General features: G+C 34.0%; 2 protein-coding genes across 4 annotated transcripts in view; one reads left to right on the top strand and one right to left on the bottom strand.

Annotated features, from left to right (window-relative positions):
• LOC123537659 (transforming growth factor-beta receptor-associated protein 1-like) overlaps window positions 1–5,305 on the bottom strand; it is a 31,771-nt gene extending 26,466 nt beyond the window's left edge. Inside the window, exons 1-4 of the mRNA XM_053528274.1 lie at window positions 5,115–5,305; window positions 2,179–2,231; window positions 1,603–1,696; window positions 978–1,076 (exon numbers count right to left, since the gene is read on the bottom strand). Coding sequence (XP_053384249.1) covers window positions 978–1,076; window positions 1,603–1,696; window positions 2,179–2,231; window positions 5,115–5,189 — 321 coding nt within the window. The 5' untranslated portion in view covers window positions 5,190–5,305. The remainder of the gene's footprint in view (window positions 1–977; window positions 1,077–1,602; window positions 1,697–2,178; window positions 2,232–5,114) is intronic.
• Window positions 5,306–11,026: 5,721 nt separating this feature from the next.
• Window positions 11,027–17,428, top strand: part of LOC123535693 (nose resistant to fluoxetine protein 6-like) — a 39,712-nt gene continuing 33,310 nt past the window's right edge. For 2 of the 3 annotated variants that reach the window (XM_053528278.1, XM_053528279.1), the window contains exon 1: window positions 11,027–11,211. In XM_053528278.1, coding sequence (XP_053384253.1) covers window positions 11,047–11,211 — 165 coding nt within the window. In that variant the 5' untranslated portion in view covers window positions 11,027–11,046. Of the gene's footprint in view, window positions 11,212–17,043; window positions 17,171–17,428 lie in introns of those variants that run through there. The other variant, XM_053528280.1, reaches the window with a different exon arrangement.

The raw sequence follows: 17,428 nt of genomic DNA on the forward strand, positions 1-17,428 counted from the left end.
AAACTAATATGCCTCCCTTCAGGGGCATAAAAAGACAAATAAATGATTACACTGAAATTTATCTAATTCTAAAGCAAGAATTAAAATATATGCTGAAGCAAGCTACAAATCGATCATACCGAAAAATATTTTTCAGAACTTGTATAATTTATTATGTAAAACTTGACAATAATTGTGTCTGTTTTCTCTGTGATAACACTGATAAAAGTGTTTTCTGGATGTAGGTACATGTACTTTTGTATGCTTTTAAACCCAGTGACAGCAAGCTATACTTATATTTACACATCAGTTTCATCTTTAACAAGAGCTGTCCTTAAGACAGCCAAGCTCAACTATACGAAATATTGTCCCAGACGCAGGAAAATACTACCCAAAATGTTAAATATCAAAAGAGTTTTAAGTTCAAAAGGGGACATAATGCAGGTCGGAGTTATGGGACTTGATGCTATCAACTAGTTTTATAACCCCGAAGACAGCCAGATATTAAGTTTCAATTCAATATCTGCATTAGTTTTGGAGATAGTAACTTGCATGTAAAACTTTAATCAGAATTTTCGAAGTCCAAAAGAGGGCATAATTTGCTCAAAATACATGTCAGAGTTATGGAACTTGACCCAGTGAGGTTGGTAATTGACCTAGAAAAAGAAAAAATAAGTTTCAAAGCTATATGCCTTAAAATGATAGCTGTATGTACTTGCATGCAAAAACTTAACCAAGGTGTGACACCGACGCCAGGGTGAGTAGAATAGCTAGACTATTCTTCGAATAGTCGAGCTAAAAATAGTGGTAAAATAATCATTGATCTAATATGATTCTCAATCCATATTAAACTAGTAACAACTAACTTTGATTATATAGTAATGTTAATTATCTGAGTACTGTCTTAATACTGTGATAGCACATGGAAATTCAAGAAATAAAAAAATTACATAAGAAATGATAAAAGTAAGGAAAAAGAAAGAAAGTGGGTTACAAACCTCAAGATCAAGCATGTTAAGCATGGTAAGGTTGTGGTCACATAGTACAAGGATTCTGTTCAAAGCCGATGCTGCCTTCAGTTGTACAATTGGCTTTTTCTGTAAAAATTCATATCATGAACATTATTTTCAGTTGGTTTTCTGTACTGAAAATAGTCCTTCATATACCAGATGTTGTGGTACATTTTTTTCAAAAGTTCAGTTAGGTTTTATGGCGAATCGACATTCAGATAGAGGAAGACAATGGGTACTAGTTATAGGTATTACTTTAGGTAACAGCAGCTACTCAGGTAGAAGTGCCTACCTTTGGTGTGACAGTGAATGGACAGACTTCAGCTTCTATCAGGTTCAAAAATATTTTAGTCTATGGTGCAAAAAACAGTAACTGAAAAATCTGTGAAATCAGACTGAATTACACACTGAAACCCCTATAGAGTAAAACCCATGCGGAACAGAAATTTGTTCTTCATATAGAGGTTGTTACTCTGCAAAGGTTATAAAGAAACTTGTTGAGTAAGCAACAAAATGTGTGTATTTGTCCAGAGGTATTTGCTCCTATCAAAATATGTGCCATTTTCTGAGCTTATACTGTACATCAGAACTTTGAACAACCTTCCATACTTACCAAGGTGAGGTACTTGTGACCTTGTTTATCACTATGGAAACTTGTCTTTCCAGAATGAGAGCTTCTCTCTTCAATGATATAATGCACAACAAAACTGAAAAAAATAACCAAGGACGTTTTTTTTTTTTTGTAAACAAGTAGTACCGGTAACTTTGCAAGCTTCAACATAACAAAATACAAAACAATATTTAAATGAATCTTTGTGTTCAATGTGTAAATGTCCAAAGATTTGAGAAAAACGTCACTTTCAGCTAATAAATACATGTGTAAAAGCATTGTATCAAAGAATTAGACTATAGGATTTCAACTGTAAATCTGAAGCATGTTTTTACAACAACAAACAGAAAACATCATTTACAAGAAGCAGTTAAGCTTTAGATGCCTTTAAATTCACAGACTGAGGTACCTCTGATTAATAGATGGAATTATAAAGTCAAGTGACCCTAACTGTTGTTTCCTAAAATGTTGTTTAAAGAAATCAACCGCTAAGCAAGCTATTTTTTATATTAATAACTATTCAACACCATCAAGGCTGAAACGCTAAGTAATTACTGACTACTATACATACTAACTTACCAATCATTTGTGCCAATATACAGATTCTTCCCACACACATCGATACATTCAATCTGAAAAAAAAAATTAAGCAAATTATTATTTTGTGAATGAGGGGACTATATTTTAAAAGATATATATCAAATTTAATAAAGGCAATAATTCTGCATTTACTGAAGAGATCCTGATGAAAGTTGTGTGTGAATCACAGAGTTATAGTGATCTATATTTGTATTTAATTTTATGAAGATCCATCAGCTGGCACCCCATCCCCTCCCTTTAATCATTAATGATCTATATTTGTTATAAATTTCATGAAGATTAATCAATGGATTACTCTGTCACATGGGAATTTATGGATTGGAAAAACAATTAAAGGGCAATAACTCTGATTGCTGAAGTGTTCCTAACAAATGCCATGTTTACCTCCACCTTATAGTGATTTACATATACATGTGTAAAGTTTCATGAAGATCCATCAATAGGTTTATATACCGTATAGTGTTTCCTGCAGGCCTTTTTAACATGGCGCAGCGCCATGCCCCGTTTGAAGTGCTGCCAAGGTGCCCTTCAAGCTGCCCGTTTGCGCCATGTGCCCTTTTATTTTATCAGGCTTTTGTATTTATCTTGAAAAATGCCCTTTCAAAACCAGCCTGGATAGCCAATGTCCGCGGGGTATGTTCCGTGTATTGTACCGTCAATTAGCGGCTTTGATCAACAGGTCGACACGTGGATGCATCAACCGTGAATGACCCTGATTAAGAACTGACAGGATTATGCAATCAATTACTGTTTTATGATTCTTTAATTGGAAACAGTAGATGAAAATTTGTTGCTTTTAGCAAGTCGGCGGAGAACTTGAAGCTACATTTAGCCTTTTTACGTAAGAGATGACTGAAAACGGTCAGATAACACATGATTAAAGGATAATTATTTTAAAAGGTTGTAATCAATTAAAATGTAGATTGATTGTCGCACATTTTTGATGCGCTCAGTAGGACTTTAAAAATAAAATGTTGAATGTTTGTCCTTTGCCGATCGCCAACCAACCCATGAAAAATGACCAGACTCAAAATGTTTTACATCGATTTTATCTACAAGATATATTTTATTCCTTCATGGGTATCATTTATAAAAATAATATAAGATAAACATTTAAGCTTCAGAATGATACCAAATTCATTAAAATCGACAAATGTCTTGTTTAATAATTACGAAGTAGTACTTTCCAAAGCACATTCATGACGCGCCGATGCAGAAGTCGCCACCATCTTGAAAATTTGAAAACGTACATCGGTATGAAAATAACCGATAACCTAGCGATTAAGATATAAAACCTGATCGAGATTTAAATGAATAAACTAAAAATGCAAGGCCCTAGTTTTGTTTTAGTAAATGATTTGACAAAATGATTTTATAAGGCCGAAATTTAAGTTGAAAGTGCACGGCCACATTCAAGCAAGCCGAAATTTTGAGTTATTATTCGCAATGAACCATAGGTATTCACATGTATGTTTATTTTACTTAATACCGTATGATTAGATAGAAAAAAAACCCAGATTCATTGTCAATCATTGATTCAAACTAGTGTATGTATAGCAGAAACTTAATAAAAATAGTGGCAGACGATCTAATCTAGCAAATTTCACAGCATGTACTTTTTACATAGCATTCTACTTTCGTTTTCGTATGCCCAAAACATTGGAAAAATGTAACTTTCCATGTAGATTTGTCTTCTAAATCTTACTGACAACGAAGAACAATGGGTTTAATGAGCGATATAGGTACACAGTCATCGATTACATGTAGATTTGACGAACTGCCTATGCTCTTAACGTAATTCAATGGTGAAATGGTATGTGATGATTGACAAAATAAAGTTGCGCATTGATAGTTGTTCAGTAAATTGCTTATTAAATTATCACCTGATATCTGTCTCTGAAAATGCAAGCCAGCACTTCATGTTGGTAACAAAATAAGAATGTTTGAAAGTATGGTAAACATTATCTAAGGAATAATACAAAATATCTACCCCATATCTGAGATATGAAAGATTCTCAAATGCAATGTTAAAATAGTATGAAAAATGGTGTCTGTAAAATGATGCCAGCAAGTGTACTTGGACGAATGCCCTTTAAGTGCCTAACCGCGCATTAAAAGTGCCCTTTTTCAAGGGAAGCACCATGCCCCTTTTAGAGTCTGCAGGAAACACTATATACGGCATTAAGCTGGTAGAGGAAATCATGTGTAACTGTATTATTGCATGGAATTTCCATGAAAAATGTGCAAGTTTAAATCTTCATTCAATTCTTTTCACCTCCCTTGGATTGGTTACACATTATACATGCAAGCTATAAAACATGTTACAAGTGTGATATCACAGATCTTTCACAAATGACAACTTTCTGAACATATTTTCATAGACGTGTTAAAAGTGCTTAGGAAAGAATACCTGAAAATTAGAAAAATTGTGAATAATTATGTTTGTTTTGTGTACTTATCAGATGATTTACTTTGTGTGATGGAAGGATGAATTGAAATTATTTCTGAAAAAACGCATCGGTAAATAATTTATTTTATTTCTCTGAAATGTTACAAATGCCAACTTCAGTTGACATGCAAGTAACTAATATGCACCTATATACAGTTTAAAAGTAATTAATGGAAACAAGCAGTTCTTTTGTTCAATTTTTAGCCATATATAGCTATATTAGCTATAAAAACTAAAAAAGCTAAATTTAATACCTTCCCCAACCTGGATACATAATATGCCCAATTTTTAACATTCTAAGTGTCAACCAACACTTGAAGTATTCTTCTATATAACACTTTTAGCTCTCTATTTAAACATTTTTAAATCGCTATTTAGTCAAAGAAAAGTTATGAAATAGTAACTGAATGCAAATTCGCAAAAATAAATCCTTTTGAGGAAATTGAAAGTTGAAAATTTGTTAAACCTGTGTTTTCGCTTTTTCTGACATAAGATGCACCCGCTCAATAGCGGGCACAAGGTCAAAGGCTTTAATGCTCATGGCATCTAGTTGTTACAGTTTTTCTAAACGGACCAGTTCCTCGAAATATGGATGATTCTAAAGAAATCCAAAATTTTCATGGGCAGCGCCATTTTGGATTTCGCAGCGCAACTATCGGTCACGCCTCCTAAATCAAGGGGAAGTCACTCACGTTTATACAGCTGTGTCCTACTTTTTACCTTGACAGCAGTTCAATAAACTGGAACACATGTACATTAACTAAAATGTAAGTGCTTTTCTTAACAGTTTGACTGCGTTTCTATGAAACCCTCCATTTTACATGTAATATATTTGTAGTATTTCTGGAAGTCTGATAATTACTATAGAGTATAGAGTTCACATATCATGCAAATTATGTCAGAAATGTGTTAAAGACCCAAGACCTAGTGATCTACTTTTTTCACCCACAAAAAATTCATGAAAATATTCTTATAATAAGGTAATATACAGCTATAGTACAAGTTTTCAGGTGGACAATAGGCCCTTCCTGAATAAAAAAGTCGGTAAAAAGCTATGCATAGCTTATGTCATTCTCATCAGATGTTCGTCAAAATCCCGAGACGAACCTCTGATTTATTTCTGTCGTTTATTTGGTGAGCATGCGCACTCATAATTACTACCGGGAGAAGTTTCAGCCAAAAAATGTTCACCACTATTTGGCACGCCGAATTGAAATTTCAAACAATATGTAAGCAAGGTAGTTGCTAACGATGGATAAAGTTATACTGGACATGTAAGGCCCGGATCGAAGTTTTTCGATGTTAAGAAATTTACTTGAAGAAATGATAATATTCCTCGTAAGTCGGCATCGATATGAAAGGACGCGGTCATGCTTTCCACGAACAATTTTGATTGGTTCGCTACATTTTGTAGCGAAACGACGCTGATTGGCTGAAACGTTTTACCTGTAATGTAACCAAACCACAAATATCGGCGAAATGTGCCAGAGGTTCATCTGGGGAACCACGGTAGACCTCTGGTATGCGAGAATGTGCTTATGTTAATTTGTTGAAATATCTTTGACAATAAATAAATTTTGATTTGATAGTCCCCTCTATATACGGAATGAACAAAAATAACATTTAGGGAAGTAAAAAATACATTGGTTTAGAAACCTTTCTGAATGTCATAATTAAATATCTATAAGTTTAAGACACTCTTAGGGGTTAAGGTCGGGGATTGAGGTGGATATAAACATACTTCATTCCGTAGAGGGGACTATTACGGGATAATGCCATTTCTATACATATTATTCATGATATTACTAAAGTAATGCAATAAAATGTTAAGACATTACAAACATTATTGTCTTGGCCTAATGTATGTCACTGCCAATTTGTAACGAAATACTTGTTGTTTATCTCATTTTTTTTCATGCAAATCATGTATAATTACCATCATGGAAATACAAAAGAAAACCAATCTCATCTTATCCCAACTAAAAACCTAAATTACTTAATTCCCATGTCTCATACTCAGTACTTTTCTAACTCCTACTTCCCAAGGACCAACCGACTCTGGAACTCCCTACCAACCTATGTCAAATGATCTAGCCCCAGTCTCAGTATCTTTAGAGAGAGGCTGGCAGTGGTCAATATGTAATGGCATTGCTTCTGTCCTATTTTAACTGTAGCATACTGTCTTTATAGCTTTTATTCTCTTAACATTTGTAACATATCATGTCTTTAACAACTGTTTCTCTGACAGCGCCGCTCAGTGATAGTCTGAAATCGACGGTTTGGTGAAAGATGTAGATGTAGATACAATTATTTTGTTGTGCGTCTTTAAAAGTAATGTGTACGATATTTATTCACTATTTTCGGTATCTTAAATTTTGTGGTATCATCAATTAATTGATATGTTATTTTGTGATACTACAAATATATTTTACATGGTTGAATAGTTTCTGATATCACTACAGTAATTTGAGTAAATGTCATGGAAATATAACATTTATAATAAAAGCTAAACAATGCACCATATAAGTAGCATCTTAAACTGCAGTGTATTTAGTGGTATAACAAAATCAGTATAATTTATGATATCATTAAAGGTCCAATACTAAGGAAAGTGAACATTTTAATTTCTTTTAAAAAGCACAGAAACTATTTCATTTTATTGGAAAATGAAAGTTGGTATGTAGAAATTCGAAATAAATTGTAGTATATGTACAATTATTTTTCTATGAAGTATGAAGAAAGTTAAAAAGACCTGGGGGGTCATTCTGTCGATTCATTGAAATTTCAACATAATACACATACATTTCTTTGAGTTCCAAAGACCTTCTGTAAATTTTGACCTGCCAATCTTCATTATTTAGTGTCTTGCAGAAGTCTATGCACTGGCTATGAAAAAAATTGCCAACTCACTTTCCCTTAGTAATGGACCTTTAACTGAATTAAAGATATTACAAAATAGAATATTTTATTAAATATGTGTGTCATTTTGCAATCTTGTCCACATTTTAGCAAATTATTATGTCTCCAACCACACAGTGGTGTGGGAGACATATTGATTTACTCCAATCTGTCTGTGTGTGTGTGTGTGTCTGTCTGTCACAAAGCTTGTCCGCACTCTAAGACGAACATTTCTCATCCGATCTTCACCAAACTTCAACAAAATGTGTCTGCCAATAAGTGCTCGGCCAAGTTCGATAACTAGCCAAATCGGCTTAGGCACTTCGGAATTATGGCCCTTCAATTACCAAAAACACTCAGATTTCTTGCGCAGTTTTGCCCCCAAACCGGCACTTATACTACTAGTAGTATAGGCGTCCTTTTGGTGACAAGAAAGCGCATGCACATGTGGATTAAGTAAACAGTATATAAGGACTGACTTACTATTTAGATGATTAGGCAGTTTTGGGAGACAGGTGCTTTTCTCAAAAGCATCTCTAGTCCTTAATTCATTTTGTAATATTTTTAATTTTGATTTCTGTAATTGATATCACAAGTCTGTTTCAGGATATCATTTATTTTTATTCTATAAAATTTGTCAAAGATAGTGATCACAAAATGTATTTGAGATATCCATTATTTTTGAAATCAACAATTTGATTTCATGATATCTTTAGTTCAGTTTAATAGTATCAATTTATGATTTTTTTGTTATCCGAACATTATAAAGAAATCAGAGTTTATAGAATAGAGATCTAGTTAGTGATATCACTAAATTTATTTTATGATATGATTTAGTATATCTTAAAATTCATTGATAATGTCATTGAATGAATTATTGATATCCAAAAAAGAGACATATTTTGAATACCTTAATGTCAATAAAATGATATTATTAAAAAAAATCTTGTGTACAAAATACTGATACCAAGACATCAAATTAAGGATAGATTATGACAGCATGCACATTTAGAGATGTCTTTTTAAATGCTCAATTGATTATCATAAAATATATTTTCTAATACCCAAAAATGAATAAAGGATATCATTTTACAATATCCCGAAATCATTTAGAGATATCTTTAAATCATTTTAAGATATTACATTTTATCTTTAAAGATGTCTAAAATTATAATTACTGATATCATTAAATACACTAAATATCATAAAACAGTTTAAGGATATCACCAAATGAATTTAGGATATCACAAAATAGTGAATAAATAGTAAAATGGCACCACATGATTTGGTAATATTTTGGATGGCGGTTTTACTGTTTATTCAATATTTTGTGATAGCCTTGATTTATTTTGTGATGTCAAATTCATTTTACAATATGGTTATTTTATCTTAAAGGATAAGACAGAATCATTTTATGATAATCACAAGCTTATTTTATGATATTATCATTTTATTTTCAGTATGATTTAAAAGGAATATTGGGTAAAAATATCACAAATCATATAAAGAGGTCTGGTACTAAAATTTGGTTATTTCATATCTCGAAATCAGTTTTATTTTTTGACATCCTGAATTCATTTTAATGATATGATTGTGTGGGTTACTTTTATCTATTATTCACAATTTTTCAATATCTAAATCCAGTCAGTTTTATATTTAGCTCACCTGAGCAATGCTCAGGGTGAGTTATTGTGATCACGCAGTGTCCGTCGTGCATTTGTCCGTCGTCAACAATGATGAAACTTGGCATGGATGTTCCTTGGATGGTCCTCTATCAAAGTTATTCAAAACATTACGCTTGGTTGTACATAGGGGCCGCCAGAGCTAAAAATAGAAAAATCTTTAAACAACATCTCCTCCTAAACAAATGGTTGGATTTTGAAATAATTTCATACAAAAAAGGGTTTTTAGCTCACCTGTCACAAAGTGGGTCACGTGCGGTCAAAAACTAGGTCAGTAGGTCTAAAAATAGAAAAACCTTGTGACCACTCTAGAGGTCACATTTTTCATGGGATCTTTATGAAAGTTGGTCAGAATGTTCATCTTGATGATATCTAGGTCAAGTTCGAAACTGGGTCACGTGCCTTCAAAAACTAGGTCAGTAGGTCTAAAAATAGAAAGACATTGTGACCACTCTAGAGGTCACATTTTTCATGGGAACTTCATGAAAGTTGGTCAAAAACGATGTCATACTCAAAACTGGGTCATGTGGGAAGAGGTGAGCGATTCAGGACCATCATGGTCCTCTTGTTTCTTTCTGTTTTGGGAACATAGCCTATACCCCCAATATTGGGAATTTTGACGCGTAAATGTTCCATATTGGGAAATATTCAGTCCCATAGGATATAGTAAGGATGTGTTTAAGCACTTTCTCATACACTTGTTTCACATTGTACAACCTCTTTAACATACTGCCATTACAAAATTGTCCATAATTTGGTCAGTGTTTGTGCAATTTCGATGAAATTTTTTTCAGAATGTAGATTGGGAATTTTTGCACTCATTTTGGGAAAAATACATACTTTTTGGCATTGGGAATATAGCCGAATAACGGCTATAAAAACGGCCAAAAAAAACCCCCTGCAAATGGTCCTATGTCACCTTCTACCAAGATTGTTCAAATTATACCGATTCGTCAAAAACATGGACGCCAGGGGGCATGGTCACTTTTCCCTATATGTATATAGTGGAAATTTAAAAATCTTCTTGTTAGAAACTACTGGCCTGATTTTAGAATAATTTTACTCAAATGGTCATTGTGTGACCCTCTACCAAGCTTGTTCAAATTATATCGATTTGTCAAAAAACATGGTCGCAAATAGTCCTTGTGTGACCCTTTGCCAAGATTGTTCAAATTATTTTGATTCGTGAAAAAACATGGCCACCAGAGGGCGTGTTCACTTTTCCCTATATGTATATAGTGGAAATTTAAAAAAATCTTCTTGTTTGAAACTGCTAGCCAGATTTTAAAATAATTTTACACAAATGGTTCTTGTATGACCTTCTACAAATATTGTTCAAATTTTTCTGATTCGTCAAGAAACATGGCCGCCAGAGGGCGTTGTCACTTTTCATCAACAGTTTCTTTAAACAATATCTCCTCCCACACCACAGAATGGATTTTGATGAAACTTTACACAAATGATCTCTTGGTAGCCCTCTTTCAAAGTTGTTCAAATGGTTCTGGTTCATTGAACATATGGGCCTTGATATTTGGCATGTGATATCAGATTTGTAATTTCTACCGTAATTATTCAAATTATTGCCCTAGGTTCAAAAATGTGTGTGAAATGTATATAATATAAGCTAACATAGAAGAAACCTAACTCTGTACTAATACACACACAATTGAAGCCTTGTACACAGATGAGCGCTTTAGGGTCAATGCCCCCTCTTGTTTTTCATCTCGGAGGAAAAGCATTACATACCAGCTCTTTTTTTTGGTAAAATCTTAATTTGTATATTTTTTTTCAGTTACATGAGCAGCAAGTAGAATCAGAATGGCTTTTATTCTTGTGCTGTTCACTTTGCTGTCACTGGCTGCTGCAGAGACAGATCGCTACGGGAACATAATGAAATCAATGCCTCGTCTTCTACAACAGAGTGCGAATGTTAACAAGGTTTCCCTTCCCAATGATCTAGATATGGGACAGCTGTATGTTAAGGTCAGTTATATTGCTCACTGCCTCTGACTAGATACTGTATCAAATCTATAATAGTTACATACCCACTGATACCAAATATATGGGGCTGTGTTGGGAGTTACACATGGCATTTTGCTGTTGGTTAGTGTCAGAATCAGTCAAATAATTTTTAAAATATCTATAAAAAATTGTTCACCATCAGAGTTCAAAGAGACACATCTACTACTCAGATTACTGTGTCCAATTTCAGAAAAAGGGTAACAGTGACAGGTTAATGACTTCATTTTTTGCCCTCTCAGTATCTTCTAATCATGCATTAACCTAATCAAGAGTATGTGCAGGCTGCTTATTAGACTAGCCACTAGACTGATGATAACTATATTTCTATATTTTCCCTTTTTTGACGAATTCAATTTCATAGAGACAAAAGCCAGCTAGTCTGTTTTAGAGATTTTCACACAGGACTGTTGTTGAAATTATCATATTGGACATAGGATATAGACTGGCTCAGTTCACTACATTCAATCATAAAAATGTAAAAAGATATATCATAGTCTAGGAGTTAGTCTAGCTGCTTATCTTCCAGATCAGCATCATAGAGTGATAACCTAATCACCTTCAGTAATAGTTCTAGTACTCAAAGACATTTAAATGTTTTAAACTTTTTTTTCAAATACTTAAAATACTGTTCTCTGCAAGTAACTGCCAATTGCATCACATAGCTATCAGCAGTGAATGACAGACTCAGTGATTATAGACAAAGAGCCAAGAAAGTGATTGCCTTGCTATGCTGGTTGGTAGTTTTATGGACTTCCTGTTGAGCTTTTCTAGTTTCCTGATTATAGATCAGTCCATAGCCTGGCTCCCTGGCTGTGGTTATTTTTACATAAATACTGGAAACATTTTATAAGAAAATTTTACATCTCTAAAATAGCACAATTTTATCTGATGGCTGAACCATATACCTATGTTCGGAGCCAGGGGCATTAAAAAATCTCAATGTAGAAACAACCTTCTGGAGTAACTTCCCTCTTAATGAAGAAAACTGATATATGTAAATAAGAACAAACATAGGGATGGGAGCCAGTCTAATCAGTCCACTTCCCTTGAAACTATAAAACTATTATCTATGAAATTACATACATTAATTTGTTTATCACCACTAGATGAGAAATCAGGCCAAGATTCAGAACTCTTGTATGCATTTTGTTAGTGTTTTGGTCCTATTTTCTTAAATGCTATATACTTAACCTTGGGTTTTAAACTTATAACACTTCAGTAGGCAAATAAGCAGACTAAGAACCATAAGTCTGACTTGCACATTGCCTCATGTCTTGCCCTTATGTCAGATGTGTGATAGCACCCTGAAGATGGTGCTCTTGTTAAAACTCAGTAGGTTCATTTGTTGAAATGTAAAAACAGGTGTTTCTAATTCTAATAGAATTCTATCACTTTCATTTAGAAACTTCCAAATCAAACTGATCGTACAGATTACCAGCTCTTTGTAGATGGAAAAATTGTATTATTTAAGATAATGTGAATTCATTGATATTTGTGGGGGAGTAATTTTTGTGAATTATGTAGTTAATCAATCGATGAAATAAAATCCCAAGGAACAATAAAATTCCCATTCATTTTGCATTCAAAAATCCACAAAATCATATACCTATGATATAACTGTTTTGGCCCAAAATATACCATGAAATGTCACCCACAACATTAAATGATTTACAGTATTCATGGACACAGGTGCATGCACATCTTCATGTATAGGCAGTATTAACATCATGTTGACCTACTATTTGGTGCCATTCTGATGCTTAGAAAGAGTGCTACCAAATTTGATCTACTAAAATCTATTTTATATAAAAGACTTCCAGGTATAACAGAATGCTGTTACACTTCAGACATCCATTATTACACACTCAGAATAACTCACTAGACATTTACAGGACCTGTTAAGCTCCTGTATTTTTACATAAGGTTATGCATTGACATCGCCTTAAACTACTATATTTGTCGCCACACATGTACCATTAAATACTGCTTCAGAATTGAAATAAAATATAGCAATACCATCTTTTAATATATGTAAACACTCTGAATCGGTTATACGCTACTGTTATAATTCATTTGGGCTTCCATGAATGTATGATTTATTAAAAGATGGTATTTTCAATGGAAATGTATTATCAAAAAATAAATAATTATATAAATTGAAAAAAACACAACAACAACATTTTCTCTTCCTGTTTTAAATACCAGCCTTGAATGACATGGGTTGTTGGAGGGGAAACAAAAATATTTTTTTTAAGTTGGCCTGACAGAATTCATTTTAAGACAGGATCTTGCGAAATATTTTGCATGATTCATAAGTATAGTCTGCAAAAGTTAATTAACATGAGGTCTGTAATATACTTAAATGTTTTTATAGTGATCTCATCTGCTTAAAGTAATAAAGGATCATTACAGCTTACACTGTAAAATTATCAATATTTTTGTGGATGGAACAGTGTCTAAAGGTTATAAAGTTAGGGACCAGCATGAAAACTCTAGCATCTGATTGGATGATTTGGAACTCAATTCTAAAATTGTCCAATGGCAGGGTTGCTTTCTGAGAATGGTTTAATGCCAAACTCAGTTTTATTATATTGGAACAACTTCCACCCAGTTTGTTTAATAGAAAGTCAGCCTCAGCTTCACTTTAGTCTTCCAGAAATATTTACAATCCAGATGTATTTAATATATGTTATATACATCTGATGCTTACTAATTCCCACAGATCTTGTAATGCAATACACAAAGCATTCTAGTTGTTGAGATGCTGAATTGGTTACAGACATTACCTTGTGATGAAAAACATAAATTTGGGCCTAAAGTTTCATTGTTATTTTGTTATTCCAGTAGCTTCCCTTAGTTGATGATTTGTTGTTCAGTGATTGGCCTCCACACATTTTGAATAGCCATTTACATGGACTGGTCCATCATTCAATTTTGGCAGTACCATTTATTATTCAAAGGGGTGTTCACTGAAAGTTTACTGACTAAATAGCGAACAGTGCAGACCATGATCAGACTGCACGGATGTGCAGGCTGATTTTGGTCTGCACTGGTCGCAAAGGCAAAACCAATTGCCACCAGCAGGCTAAAGGTTAAGGGGGCAGGAGATAGATAATTTCAAAATTACACAAAATTGTATTGTTAAAAATGCAAGATAATCATAAATTTATACAATTTTGAAAATGTCAGGGAAGATTAGAGCGAATATTTAAATTATTGCCTGCGAGTTTACTTGTTTTTTATCTGGCCTGGCGGATGTGTAATGTGTGTCTGACAAATCACAGAACAGAAATTACTAAATAACTTGGTAATATATTATTTTGATGTAAAAATTTTCAACTGATAATGATGTTTAAAGCTGTAAGTAATCAAAAGTAATGAATTAAAGTTACAATTATAATACATTTCAGTGATTCAGTCAATTTTTAAGAGAACAAAAAAGGGCACGTGTTTCTCACATGAGACCTGGTTCATATACAAAGTTTGAACAAATTCTGTTATTGGGAAAATTTTGCCCCATCTCTCATACAAGAAACTTTAAATGCATTACATGTAATGATATTCTCATCTAACCGCTGAAACACACTAATGGATCTTTAAGCTCATTAAAATATTTATCATCAAATTTATGTTATGCACAGTTGCATTTTTAGGTTGAAATTAATTAGCATTTTCATGTTGGCATCTGTTACTACATTTTGTGTAAATTGATGTGTCAGTACTTTTTCTAAAGAAAGAAACCATTTTTGTTGAATTGATGGTGTATAACTTACCTAGCTAAAGTTTAACATATTAGGTAACTGGTCCGTGACGCTGTTATGAATACAACATTTTAAAAGAAAGTGCCTGGTCTACTACTATTGTGATATCACATTAAATTTTTGAATTGGGTATAAGTAAAATCCAGATCATTTGAGTTCTCAAAGGGATAAGTAAAATACTTGAGCTATCCAGGGTTTTAAGTGATCTAACACCAAAAGCTTAAGGGAAAGCCGGGTACCAGAAAGATTGCTTTGGTGCCCCAGCCTTTGATGCTGCTGAGAGCAGTGTTTCCAGCATGCCCACAGGATTTTTAAAAAGTGGGTACCTGTACCCACTACTTTTGGAAAAAGTGGGTACAGGCTTAAAAAATCTGGGTACACTGAATTTTCCCAAAACATGAACATATGTACTGGTATGAAAACTAAAAGCAACAGATATTAGATAATGTTTACAGTATTTATTCAGTAAACTCAGTCATACTGTATTTATATAGGCCTAGCCTGTTTACTATATGCTGCTAAGGCATAAATAGCAGTATTTAACTATTACGAATGTCTAAGGCCTAAATGCTTCAGCAGCTTTTTCTCTGGCTTAGGTATTTGCTTACAGTAGTACTCGATGACCATTCTGTTCTGCACATTATCAACAGTACGCCTGCAGGAACTAATGCTGTATGATGCCTATTTTGTAGTGAAAACCCGGCCTTTCATATGGCACTGAGGTCAATTTAATATTTCCACCCAGAATGAAGTTTTTCATGCTCGTCTGCCATTTTTGTTAGTGACATATTTGGAGTAATCTAGATCGCGCAGATGTTTGCCGCTGGAAGCTTATTGGTTTTCTGTTCAAAAGCAAGCGTTTCCCGGGTTTTAGGTTAGCGACCACCAATTTTTGAGCCGAATTTGTTTATTTGCCAGCCACAACAAATATACGTACCTGCACGCACGGCCATCGAAAAATATGCGTGCACATCGTGTTTTCTGCGTGAAAAACGCAGGATTCTGCGTGACTGGGCATGCTGTGTTTCAATGTATTAAAGTTGACAGAATTTGTCCTATGGCCGGTTTCCAGCTGTAATGATACAGGAAAATTACAATGTGGAGATCCCTCCACCAGGAATATTGTCTTGCTGATTGTCTTGTGTCTGTCTGTAGACCATTTGATTTCTGGTCAGTAAGTAGATAATGCTTTCTCTAACAATGGTCAAACTTCATAGGATAGTTGTAAGTAGTTGACTCCTATAGACTTTTGATGGTTAGTAGGTCAAAGGTCAAGGTCACAGTGACCTCAAGACCAAAAACGGTTTCAGCCTAATTACTAAAGAGCACGTTGGCCTATATTCCTCAAATTTTATTGGATGATTGCCTGTGTTCACTAGATGATCCCTATTGCTTCGGGGTCAGTAGGTCAAAGGTCAAGGTAACATTGACCTGGATACAGAAATTAGTTTCCACTCAGTTACTAAAAGACATCTTCAGCCTACAATGGTCAAACTTTATGGAGTGAATGTCTATGATAAGAATATCTTGTTTGGGGTCAGTAGACCAATAATCAAGGGCAGAGTAACTTTCAAAGTGAATTGGTGGATTGGTTTCCATTCGATTCCATGGTCAGTTGATGACTCCTGTTGTTTAAAGAGGTCAGTAAGAAGTCAAGGTCACAGTGACACACAGGCTGAAAACAGATTTCTATCAATAAGTGGAAAAGGCATTTGATTATTTTGATCAAACTTCATAGAATTGCTTGTGGTCATGAGGTGACCCCTGTTTCCACTTTCCACAAGTGGTTTTGGCCTATAGATATCAAATTTCATAGGAGTGCCTTTGATCAGTAGATGACCTGTCAAAGGTCAAGGTCAATGACCTTGAGACTCAAAATGGTTTTCAGTCATTAAATGGAGAAGACTTGGACTTATGATTGTCAAAATTACACATTTATATCAGTCCTTGTATAATGAAAAGAAGTTTTTACTCCACTCCTCCTCCCTCCCCTGATTTTGAAAAATCTTGCTTAGGGTGTAAAATTCTTCATTTTAGGAAGCCATCCAGCTTGCTGCAAAAGGTTGTGGTGCTACCAGGTACCCGCCTTTGATGAAACAATTCCAAGTGTCTTCCTGCATTGAGAACAGCTGGAAAGTTGCCATATGACCTATAAATGTGTTAGTATGAAGTTAAATCCAACAAAAATAACCTACAACTCACTGTCCTCTAAAAGAGGACAAATTTTAACATAATATTTTCTGTTCATTTACTGACTACATTTGAATTAGTAATAATATCAATATTGTTGAATGGCTCTGGTTCCATAATGTTATTTTAGGGTTCTAATCCACTATTTTAGGGTTCTAATCCACTATCAGCTGTGCAGAACCATCCACTTCTGTCAGGGCAGCTATATAATTCCAACCAAAGCAATT

This window comes from Mercenaria mercenaria, chromosome 17, assembly GCF_021730395.1.
Source record: "Mercenaria mercenaria strain notata chromosome 17, MADL_Memer_1, whole genome shotgun sequence".
Classification (NCBI taxonomy): Eukaryota; Metazoa; Mollusca; class Bivalvia; order Venerida; family Veneridae; genus Mercenaria; species Mercenaria mercenaria.